This window comes from Amblyomma americanum, chromosome 5 (assembly GCF_052857255.1).
Source record: "Amblyomma americanum isolate KBUSLIRL-KWMA chromosome 5, ASM5285725v1, whole genome shotgun sequence".
Classification (NCBI taxonomy): Eukaryota; Metazoa; Arthropoda; class Arachnida; order Ixodida; family Ixodidae; genus Amblyomma; species Amblyomma americanum.
This window is the reverse complement of record NC_135501.1, coordinates 188954181-188966680: the sequence shown is the minus strand read 5'-3', so window position 1 is coordinate 188966680 and position 12500 is coordinate 188954181. Positions and strand designations below refer to the sequence as shown.

The 12500-nt window shown below is 43.4% G+C and overlaps 1 protein-coding gene across 1 annotated transcript in view; it reads left to right on the top strand.

The window, feature by feature from the left end:
• The window catches only part of Sptz (zinc finger FYVE-type containing 26 spastizin), a 68757-nt gene that overhangs the window by 39228 nt on the left and 17029 nt on the right, over positions 1 to 12500 (top strand). The window contains exons 25-34 of the mRNA XM_077666183.1: positions 2253 to 2457; positions 3091 to 3273; positions 4267 to 4335; positions 5024 to 5200; positions 7233 to 7328; positions 8211 to 8355; positions 9399 to 9562; positions 10574 to 10707; positions 10784 to 10851; positions 11318 to 11454. Of these exons, the coding sequence (XP_077522309.1) occupies positions 2253 to 2457; positions 3091 to 3273; positions 4267 to 4335; positions 5024 to 5200; positions 7233 to 7328; positions 8211 to 8355; positions 9399 to 9562; positions 10574 to 10707; positions 10784 to 10851; positions 11318 to 11454 (1378 nt within the window). The remainder of the gene's footprint in view (positions 1 to 2252; positions 2458 to 3090; positions 3274 to 4266; positions 4336 to 5023; positions 5201 to 7232; positions 7329 to 8210; positions 8356 to 9398; positions 9563 to 10573; positions 10708 to 10783; positions 10852 to 11317; positions 11455 to 12500) is intronic.

Genomic DNA, 12500 nt, shown 5'->3' with positions numbered 1-12500 from the left:
CGAACAGGCTTCGCTCGGACTGCTCCATCTGCACATCGTGCGTGTTGTTGTGCGTACCTCTGTTTCAACGTGCCGTGTGTAGCGTGTGTGATTGCAGTCATCTGGTGAACTATGGCATCCGCGGACATAAAAAAGAGGAAGAATCTGGACTTTGCAAGAAAGCTTGAAGTAATCCGGCGTGTCGAGACTGGAGAAAAGAAGTCCTCCGTGGCAGATGCATTCGGCATTCCGCGGAGTACATTAAGTACGTTGTTAAAAAACAAGCAGGACATCAAGCTTAAAGCAGGTGAGGAAAGTCGCTCGGGAGCGTGTCGTGTGCGCCCTGCTGCTTTTGACAAAGTGGAGAAGGCACTCTACACGTGGTTTCTTGAAATCCGAGCGAAAAATATTCCTATGGATGGCCCGACCTTAATCGAAAAGGCCAAATGGTTTGCTACGGCTCTTGGCGAAGAGAACTTTTGCGGTGGCACTGGATGGCTGCAACGGTTTAAAAACCGCCACGGCATTGTAGGAAAGGCCATTTCAGGCGAAAGTGGGGCTGTCAGCAGCCAGGAGATGCAGCAGTGGCTTTCTGAGGAGTGGCCGAAGATCACTGACAAGTTTTCGCCTGCAGAAATCTTCAATGCAGACGAAACTGGTCTCTTTTGGCAAATGTTGCCGAATAAGACACTCGCTCTTCGTGGAACCGCATGCCACGGTGGTAAAATGAGCAAAGTGCGTGTGTCGGTGCTGCTTGCAGCCAACATGGACGGCTCGTGCAAGCTACGGCCGTTCGTGATCGGGAAGAGCAAGTCACCGCGCTGCTTCAAGAACTGTAAACAGCTTCCCATCCACTACGGCTGTAATAGGAAGGCCTGGTTGACACGTCAACTTTTTGTTGAATGGCTGCAGGCTTGGGACGCTGAGTTGGGCAAGTCGGGCCGCCGAGTTTGCCTTCTGGTAGACAACTGTTCGGCCCATCAAACAACTTGCAAGCTGCAGCACATCGAATTGAAGTTTCTCCCGCCGAACACCACAGCGAGACTGCATCCCCTCGACCAGGGTATCATAAAGGCATTCAAGGTAGGCTATCGGAAGCGACTTATTCAACGGCTCCTCATAAACCTCCGCATGGGAACCGATCTCAAGATTGACCTGCTTGGCGCGATCCAGATGATTACCGGCGCTTGGGGCGACGTGAAGAGGCCACAGTAGCCAACTGTTTTGGCAAGGACGCGTTCCGCGACTTGTCCAATTTTTCCGGCACCGTCCCGCCCGAAGTTACTGTTGATGACTTCATTAACGCTGACAGTGAAGTTCAAGCGGTAGCCGACCTCGCTGATGAGGACATTGTGGCCGGAATAGCTGGCGTTCAAGACAGCGATTCCAGCGACAACGAGGGCAACTGTGTTTTCGAAGAAACGCGTCCATGCACAGCCACTGAACTGGTGTCAGCGTTCAGCCTGATTCGGCGCTGTTGCGGCGAAATGGAAGGCACTGGGCTCTGCACCTAGACAGTCTCGAGAAGATTGAAACTAGTGTTTTAAACTTCATTTCCCAGAGGAAAAAGCCCCAAAATTAGTGATTTTTTTTCCGTGAAATAAAGCGCTTTCATATTGTGTGCACATGCTATGTGATTCGCGGCTGTTCCAATTGCTAAGCCACAATTTTTTATGATCGCGAGTGCTTTTTTGGCCTATATCTTTGTATCGAATTTTCGCTATATCGAACTATTTTCCGATCCCCGTCGAATTCGATATATCCGGGTTCGACTGTATACAAGTGCATGCGTTTGCTGAATGTCTGTTTTTGAGAGCCTTTGCTCAGGTATATCTCGTTTTTTTTTCCTGCTGCTTAAAAAGAGACTCTTTACTATTAAGTTCCAAGAGAACGCCCACCCAACTACGGAGATATGAAGAAAAAAATATGCACTGGGCCAACTTTCAGGTGAAGTGTCAAAAACTAGAAAAATTGCCGGTGGTTTAGCATTGCTAAGCATGGAATATTGTGCGAAAGCAGGTTTTGAGGAAATTCTGAAGAAATTCAGCTTTAACACAGCTCGTGAGGTCAGGAAATTTTTTAGGTTAATTGTACCTGACACTACATTTGAACAGCTGTTACACAGCAGGAAATCTGCAAGCTGTGATGCTTATAGCAATAAAAAGGTTCTGTTTGCTTTGTTCTCAGCATTTTGCATTTTTAGTTGTCTCCGACATTTTCATTTAGATGCCTTCACACTGCAATGAAGTGTTGGTTCTTTCTTGCTTGTGCAGTGCTGTTGGCCCTTGGACTTATGCAATGAGGATCAGGGACCTGCCCCTGCGCTTTGACTGTGTGCTGGCAAATTATGTGCACTGGCCGGACAATCATGCACTTGAGGCTTTGGAGGCATTGAAGTCAGAGTGTCAGTATGTGGGCAACACTGAGCTCCACAAGAAGGCCTCTGCGGAGCTTGACAGGTTCAACCTTTATCAAGAGGTGTGTGCATACTGCCTGCTAATTGGCTGCACTTTTATTTGTCTTCAGCTTACTTTATCGAAAATATGTGTCAGTTATTTGCAGTGACACTCATCAGTCTTTCACAAAAGTTTGTGCTGCCACTTTTGTGTGATCAGGTTTGCAGTTTCAACTGTAGCATTGCCTTTCATGTGCTATGCTTACAGAGCGGCATTTTCGTTATATAGAGCAATCACTGGGTTATTGTAAATGAAAAATGTGAAATGTGCAACCAGTACTTAAAGAAACCATTCATTGATGTTGCATTGATGTTGTTCCCACCTGCCTCTTCAGTATTTTGCTGTCGTTCGACAGATGGTAGTGGAGTAGTGGCGGGGACGTCACGGGTTTTGAGTGACAGAAAATTTTTAAATGCAATTTGATGAGTAATAAATGCGTCCTTTGCTGGTGTGTAAGCATCAACATGCCCAGAAAGAGGCATAGAATAAATTTTTATTTGGAACAAAAAATTTGATTGATTTGCCCTTAGTGTACCTTTAAAATATGTTACATTTAGCATTGTTATTGTCTCCTATTTTTTACATATTCTTGCAGTGCACAGCTTATCAACATGGCAATTTTACTGCCATCTTTGCTTTCTTATTTCACCTTTAGATTGCAGAAAAACTGGCGACCGATGGTGAGGGAGACGATGGCCAGCCTTGCACTTGGAAGGACATTGCACTGAAGTCAACATCGGAGCCACTTTTTGTTTTGCAGAAGCTGTTTGATTTTTCATTATATGATCTTTCTTGCCGGTGGTCTGACCTGCACACGGTTGGCTGGGATTGTTGCAATGTGAGACTCCTATTTAACATTTCTCTTCTTGTAATCAGCCAGGTTTGCGGCCAGTGGATGGTACTAGCTGCTGGCTAGAGTTTGTGAATATTCTGTACTTGAGGCAAAAAATTGTGGTTAGTGAATACTAGCACGGTCTGGTTGGCTTGACATAATTGAAAGAAAGGGCTAAAAAACAGGATGGATGGATGGTGACACCATCACCATGACAACGCTCTTTGTGTCTTTGTGACTTGTCTTCTGTTTGTGCTCTTTTTTTTCCCATTTTGTAATTAGAGTTTGATTAGCAACAGCAGCAAGAGCTTGGCATTGAGGACATTTAAGAAAGCAATATTATGAAAATTGAGTAGCTACAATAGAGATATAATTCAAAGTGCGATCTGAAGGGGTGGCAGTAATGGTAATTTGAGATGAGTTCATGTACCCTTTTAGCGATAGTTTTTTAAAGTTAAATCTTTGGTCTTCAGATCTCTTTTCAGTAATTCGGACAAAAAAGAATTGTCACAACTGTTCTGAAATGCAATTCAAGACATTGCTTTTCGTACTGCTGTCTTACTTTTCAGTGAACCCATGAATTTTATTCATGGTTTTATTCACGAATTTTATTGAACCCAGAATGTTCTGCATTCAGGAAGATATTGGGGTTTTGCATTGTGCAACTGCCACCATCCTCAGTCATATTCTTTTGTTTGTGCCTGCACCTAGTTGCATGCATTCCACAAAAAATATGTGTGCCTTCATATAGGGCTCTTCAAACAACAGTCACAGATAGAATTAGCCTCTCAATGTGAGTCCCAATGCAGAAATATTTCTTATGTGATGTGATATACAAATTAAAAAATTGGCTTAATATGCATAGACTTACATTGTAGGTTAGTGGCTTTTATTTGTATGCAAGCTACCAAATTCTGATGTGTTCCTATAAGGCTGTATAACTGACATGTCCTCTTAGATATCCCATTGTTCACGAACGTGGAATTTTTTAATGTGCAGATTGTCACTGAGCTCAAGGCACTCCATCTGCTTACGCAGTCGCCACCAGTGTCGGATGAAGCCTTCAAGGTTTGCGCTCTCTTGGATTTCTCAATGCGCACCATGTCAGATTTTTTGCCAGAAGTTATTGAGGTGCATTTATTATTGAGGTTATTTAGGTGCTCTTGTCTCTTGATGTGAATAAGCTCCAACTGCAGTTGCCTTTGTTAACCATCCTCACTTGCAACCACAGTTACTTGACAAAGCATTAGATGAGATTTTTCATTGGAATTGGTTAACTTTCAGCTCTCTACATATATGCCTACAGTCAGAAGTTTAAGCAATGCAGTTTTAAAAACAAAAATTTTATCACAATCTCTGCAAAAAGCTCGGAAAAGGAATACATGGCCAAATTCATAATGTGCAAATTATGCAGTGCACCTTAAACCTCGAGGAACATCAGAAATGAAAAAATTTAACTTCTGATCCAAAGTAGCACTCCATGAATTCATGGTGGCAGACGTACATTCATTTATTTATTCAAATTTTAAACCAAATTTTGATTACTTTCAGCGCAGATATGTATCTGAATGAGCAAAAAAATAACCTGGTGTAACAGAAGCGATAGCTTCATTTGAGATGGCTGTCAAGTTGAGATTGGCACTGAAGAAATTAAGTAAAATTTGCAGCTGTGCCAGACATTTCCTGCTTTTGAACTTTTTGCATTTTTCTTATTTAATAAGTGAGCTTGTTTTCGACCTTACTACTGCCCACCCAGCTCACAGAAGGATGGAAGAAAGACAGTGAGGCATTCCCACTTTGGCAGAAGGTGCTTGATCGGCTTCCCAGCGGGCCTGGAAAAATTATGCTGCTCGACTACCTGACAGAAGTATACAAAGACTGCCTCATGGATGCTGAGTTGGTCTCCTACCAGCGCTCGGGAATAGGCCTCAGGGTATGTTGCTGCATCTTGGTGGGCACTTTTAATGAGACAGGGTTACTACATCACAACAGTGCACACAGGTGAAACAAGCATGAAGAATTTTAGGTAATCTTTGTGTTAAGGGAACTTGCTCTCTGGCTTTAGTGTCTGTTAACAGCTTTGTAATGCATTTAGCATGGTTACCTAACATGCACACACGAGCGCAAAGTTTAACAAGAAGTGGGAAGGAAGCCCCAGTCTGCTCACCAGTGCTTCAACTAGGGGATGTGACCTCATCTGGGAAGACAAGTTGAAGACAAGCTCCTTGTTAAAAAATTTGTTAGTGAGCTGATGCTTTCCTCCCTCTTATTCTTCGTACATGTTGTGAGGGCAGAAGGACAAGCACAAGTGTGAGGAAAGACGGCACACACAGTGCTGCTGCCAAATGAATGTTTACTAAAAGAAGCATATACAGTATTTACTCCTCTATAAAGTGAGTGTTTTGAGTGTTTGAAATAGTGACCTGCCGGGGCAGTGGCATATCGTTTAACCACTTCACCATTGTGCCAGGATTGGTATGGGGCTCCCAGCGATCTGTGAATATAAAGTAGTGAATGACCAATTCCGTATATATGTGCGCATTGATCCATTAACGCTATTGCGTCGTACTCTTAAGGCGGAGCTACAGGAGAATTGGCGGCAACAGAAAGTGATAACGCGTTCAAACGACCCCCCCCCCCCCCCCCCCCCCCCCCCCCGAGAATCGCCTAAAAGTATTTGATTAGCACATCATGCGGTCGCTCCTAAACCTTGGGAAATAAACTAACAAACGAAAAACAGTGTTAGAATGCCGCATTAACTGACCAACAAAAGTGTGGAGCCACAAATATCAACTAAGGTGAATGGCGCGTCACATTACACATTGGAACAGCAGCGGAGCAGTAAACTCGTCACTGGAGACAGCGGCGCACTTGCATACCAAGCGCACATTTTATGCATTGCCCTGAGGGAAGACTTGAAGACTTGAAGGCCTTTGTTTCATTGTATTATAGTTCAGCTTATTCACTAAACATCCTCAGTGATGCACTTTTTGAGGACATCGAGTTCGCATGCTGCCTAGCAGTCTTCCAATGGCTCCATGCCTAATACAATGATGACTCGTTTAAATGTTGCTAAGAACGGCCACCGACATTTGGAAGGCATGGCTTGCCGTGCATTTCGGCAGCTGGGAGAACTCTCCTTTTTACGATGAGGCCTCTAATGCACACGGTTGATTAAATGATGGTGTAGAAAAGCTTCATGTTCATCTTTGTATCAGCCTTATTTGATAATCTCTTGTGCGGCTCTCTTGAAACAAAGGGGGCGTGTGAAAGCTATTTCTTCTAGGCACTTTTGATTCGCAAACTTCTACCCATTTTTTCATATACCGCAACCTCATTCTTCACGTCACATTCATGTTCTTTTATTTTTTTTTCTTTACACGCCTGCAAAGTTGTCCCTCTTGTTATAGTTGTCTTTTTTTTTCCTCTTCTGTGCCTGCAAAGTCAACCCTCGCATTAAAATCGTAGTTGTGTTACATTTGGGTAAATACGGTATATACAGACTGGTAACAAAGATAAAAACAAATGGTAAAAAAAAAGGTAAGAACTGGTAAAGGAACGCATGGAGGTTAACTTCAGCAAGGCAGGCATATCACGTAGCAGCACCAAAAGGCACAGTTTGTCATGTTAGCAATTTCTTATTCAAGTTTTGCATCTCGAAGAATCGCCTGGACGAACACACATGCATAATATAAAAAAGCATAATTACAGATGCTATGCGAACACTTAGCACAAAGAGGTTCCACCTGTCAAAAACGCCAGGTGGAAAAGGGTAAGTTAATGTGTGGCTGCACTTGCTTGGGCTGTAATGAATAATTTCTGCCATAAATTTCGTTCCATCTGTGACAAGAAAAAAAAAAAACTGAGAAAAACAGCATAAGCCAAAAAGGATGACCCCAAAAACAAGTTTATCTGCAAATAATCTTGTCCATTTCTTGAAAGATTGCTGTGATGCTGCTTTCCAGATGTACATGTGCATCGACCCTCTGAAACAGCACCATTACTCTGCTGTCGCCAATGATCCAGAACTGCTGCTCGAACAGTTGCTCATGAATGCAGAGGTCAGTATTATTGCTTGATTACTTTCATATTGTGCTTTGATTGGAGACAAGATGAATTCTTTTCATAACAGCTGACAGTACAAGTTCAGTACAGGTTCAGTACAGGTTCAGGTGGTCTGTGCAGCTTGCTGGTTACAGTAAAGATCAGTGTTCAGCAATGTCTGCCAAATTTTAAGTTGTAGAGATAAGAAAGGATTCATCTTGTTTTCTTCTCACTGTCAAGTGTAAACATATGCATTGCATGATAAATTCAGTGGGCAGACTTGTCAGTTCAACGTTGGCCACGAGGCAAGACTCTATGGGAAGCGAAACCCCTCATTTGTGTGGGCATTAGCTGATGGCTGGATAATGTCAGATAAAAGGGGCACCAATGGAGGCGGTGCATGCAGTTGCAACAAGTGGTGCAGAAAGCGAGCCCTCTTTACTACACTGTAAAGCGTCTGCATGTGCCCAGTAAATTAAATGATTGTGGCTGAAAAATTAGCACCACAGAAGATTTGGCTATTGCTTGGGGATCTTTGCCTTTGTGGCCGCCTGCAACCAACAGTGTACAACTAGCTTTCAGCTTCTTGAAATGCCTGTGATGATACCACTGAGTTTCTCCCGATGTATATTGTCACAGTGAAACTCTGCCACATGCGTTTTTTTTGTTGTTGTTGACTGACTGCAGGTTGTGAACTTATGCAGTTTTTATTAAGGCCCAGTTTTAAAATGTGTATTAACAACCTTAGAATATTAATATCATTGACCAGAAGTTCAAAAATTATCCGTAGTTGACGGGTGTACAGGTAGTGAATAGGAGGCGCCTATGCAGTTTTAATGTGTGCGGGCTCGTGGTCGGCCACTGCTTAACCCGATGCCTTTTTTCTCAAATTGTATTAGGTGGACTCAGTGGGCAAAGCCCTTGAGGTGACGGCCAGTTTCTTGGACGACGAAAAGTCTCCCTTCACCCGAGATTCTGCCAATGCCATGCTGAAGTCCTATGCATCCAAAGCTTTGGAGGTGCTGCTTCTGCCACCTCGAGCAAGTAAGATTTATGGTCCTTGCTTACATCGGCATCATCATCATCAGTCTGACTACGCCCACTGCAGGGCAAAGGCCTCTCCCATGTCTCTCCAATTAACTCTGTCCTTTGCCAGCTGCGCCCTGCAAACTTCTTAATCTCATCCGCCCACCTAACTTTCTGCCGCCCCCTGCTACGTTTGCCTTCTCTTGAAATTCACTCTGTTACCCTTAAGGACCAGCGGTTATCTTGCCTTCGCATTACATGCCTTACCCAAGCCCATTTCTTCCTCTTGATTTCGACTAGGATGTCAATAACCCGCTTAAGTACCAAGCTGCAAAGTAGCAAACATAAATTAATCGAAATTTATCAAATGATGTACATCTGTAGGAAGAGAACGATCAGCACGAGCCAGGCGGAGACCTCTCATTTTATTAATGCGACAGCGTTAAGGGTACCATGTTGCAGAAACCCGGCGTAAGTGTTGTGAACGAAAAATCCCTATCACGTGACGGTACATGTCCTTAAGAGACGAGCGGAGAGTTTGTACTCGTCGTGGTCGCCGCCGAGAGGTGCTGCACAGCTGTGACGTCACCACTCGTATTAAAGTAGAGGAGCTGAGACACATATCACCTTCTGCTATTTATGTTTACAATGTCATTGTCTTCATCAACTGCCTGCATTCTGTAGTGTTCAGCTAGCACTTTCTTGCACTGTGCTTTGGAAGCCACGGTAAAGAAAGCAGTGAACAGAGAGAGTTACTCCGACATAAAGGCCCCGAAAGATATTTGCAGGGCCAACATACAAGCACTAACAAAACATACCAAGTGCACAAAGCAGGCAGGGAATGTACTGGGCATGCTGGCAAGAATCCATGAATCTGTAATCCAGAATCCAAAGAATGGTGTGCCATTGACTCAGACAATGCTTGTGTAGTTAGCTCATTGTCTTTCCTAGTTGTGCTCTTTTTTTGTTTTTTTTTTGTTTCTGATCTATGTATAGCCAGCTAGATTGGGAAGAAGCTTCACTCAGTGGCCCTATTCTTTCATTGTTTCATTTGCCTTCAGCGGAGCACGACACAACTTCACAGTCTGCTGGTAGCAGCTCTTCGGCAAAGAACTCTGAAAGCAGTTCGTTCACGATGCCGTTGAAGCCTCCTCCGCAGTCGGAATGGATCCCTGATGCTGCTGTGTCATGCTGCATGGCCTGTCACATTGAATACTTCAGTGTGGTGAGCCCTCCCTTTCTGCAGTCTTACTTTTTGTGCTCATTAATTATTCGTTGTCAGTTTGAATTGCCTGCCTTCTAACATTGTAGCTGAAGTGATCATAACTATATTTCAAGAACTTGTAGAAAGTGATATTGCCCTGCGGCTTCTTGAATTCTTCTTGTGCTTTCTACATTATAATTTTTCTCTCTTGTACCATGTACCTTTGTTGGTTGCTATTTGCAGATTTTAACTCAATTTAAATTAATTTTAACAGAACCAGCACAAACATCACAGGAGCTCAAAATTGTCCCATACAGGGGGTGTTGAAGGTGCAGAAGTGGTTGCTTAGAATTGTGGATTGAAACCAGCAGCCTGCAAGGTGGAATCAGATGTTTTATGAATATTTAGGGAACAGAGGGGCAGGTACTTGCACAGTAGTTCATGCCCCTAATGTGCTGAGGAATCCAAATAAAATAAAATGCTAACGTTCTAGTGCACTAGCACTTATGGTGTCCATTCCCCACATTTTTACCTGGCAATTTGGGATGATGTCACGAGGTCACGTGAACTAGGTGGGAGGTGAGCCATCTGCATTAAAAACCAGGTGGCTCACCTTTTATAAGGAAGACACACCACAACAAATACCTTTAGCATAGCAACGTTTAATGATGCAAAAAAATTGTGAAACATCCTACTAGAGCACAAATTCACATTTGACCTAAATACGCTAGTCTGCTGCCTTTTTTTTTTTTCATTGGGTGCCAGGTGATGTTAAGGTGTACTCAGTGCAGAGTTTGTTTGTGTATCTGTCAGTAGCATACAATACAAACGCTGACTGCTGGGCACAGTCTTGTTAGGTGAGCATAGTTCCGTACATGAGCGGAACTGGTTAGCTAAAAGAGCAGCAGTGGTATTTGTTCATTCTTAAAACAAAGTGTAATTGGTGTTGAGATAGTGGAACCTCCTAATTGAGTGCAGTGGGCCAAGTTCAGTACTTTTGTTTGAGGAAATGCTCATTTTTTTCATGCACAGTTCAGCCGCAGGCACCACTGCCGCCGCTGCGGCCGTGTGGTGTGCTACATGTGTTCTCAGCACTCCATGGTTGTGGAAGGATTTGGGCCTTACAAGGTCCGGGTCTGCGATGACTGCTTCACTCAGACCGAAAAGTAAGGGCATTTTCCAGCATCGTTTGATGCAAAGTGCTAGAAGCCTCACGTTTGCATCTTTTCTTGAATGTTGCAGTCTCAAGAACGCCGATGAAACTGCCTCAGTATCCTCCGAGGAGCCGGTGCACCTTGCTCAAGTGAATGGTTTGTTGCCATGACCTTTTGAACAATGCTGGCATCAACGCAGAAATGCAGATTTGCTGAGATTTGAGTGTACAGTAGGGAACCGCAGAATAGTAATCTGGAGCCCACCACTGTGACATGCCTCATAGCCCATGGTACAGGTTTGGTTCCTTAAATTCTATAAATTAAGTAAGTTAAACTGTACGATAAATTCCCGGTGTCTTAGACAGTCGAGAAATAGAGGAATGCTTGGAGGAGAACAGCTGAGTGCCCCATGGCACTGAGCTCTACTTATGGTTGCAGAGTAGATTGGCATAGTTATTGGGCCTTGTGCAATAAAAACACATGTGCACCTTTCCATATTAAATCTCTGCTTTATCTTGATCAGCGCCTTGATGTCAAATGTGTCAAATGTGTCGCAGCAGTTAGTTTTTTTTGTGTGTGCAGCAGAGTAGTACTGTCTCCCTGACGTATCTTCCTCTTGCAGATGATGTTCTTAGAAGTCGTTCTGATTCATTCACTGTGGCCACACGAAGCTCTTCAGTCTCCAAACGTTTTGTCTGGATGTTAACCACAAACAATGAAGAAAATGCTGCGGTCAGAGACCAGTTTTTCTACCACCGAGTATGTCATTTCTTTCCGACTTTGAAATAATACTATTTATTGCATTGACTTGCAGTCAACAGCTAAGATGCTTGCACAGTGTTGCATGTACCATAAGGAGATCAGTTTTTACACAGCTCACATTCACTCACTTATAGTATTGTGGCAGCTCTCATGACTGTGCTCTGCAAGTGGTTAAGGAAGGAGAAATGGCATTTAGGCTTTTGTGTTTTTTTCTAAACGTGCGCACTGTGATCATTTTCACGCTCTATTTGTGAAGGATGTAGTTTTACAGTGTTGTTACAGCAATAACTTTTTAATCTTACCTGTTGCAAAACTTCCCGGGGGTCCATATATTAAAAAATGGCGGTCCAAGTTGCCCAAAATTCAGGTGGTTACGGATTGCAGAAACACTTGTGGTCAATAGCATAAACCATTTCCAAGTTGCAAAAAATTGGAGATTGTTCATAAACACACAACTGCCTAGCAACATAATCAGTGATCCATTCTTGTTGACAGCGCGTTAAAGCACAGGGACAGAAGGAACACAGAGGACGACGTCACGTGTTCCTTCTGTCCCTGTGCTTTAACGCGCTGTCAACAAGAATGGATCATTACCAACTAGCCCGGCAATTTGTCATAATCAGTGACACGGATGCATTAACAAAAATCCGTAGACATAACAGTGACAGATAAATATGCATTAACAAAAATCCGTAGCCATAACAGTCTGACAGATAAATTAAGAGGTAAAAGAAGCAAAAAAGAGATGCTTTTTAGAAGATAAGCGGGCTATATAGCGACAGCTTTTATTTGCCGTTTCCAAATAGTGCTGCTATCCTTAAGCACCTGAAATGTAGCTACTGGGACTAGTCACTTCTTGAAGCGAAGTTTCCCAAGTGGTATGATCAGAGTTCTAGTTGGAGCAACATGTTCATACCTCGCGGCCATCAAAGCAGGCTTTTTGGAGGAATTGTTTAGCTCATCTTGTTTTGACAGGCTATTTGGTGTAAAGCACCGTGAAGCGAGCAGCGCGATCTGAGACATACACAGTACGATGAAGTGTT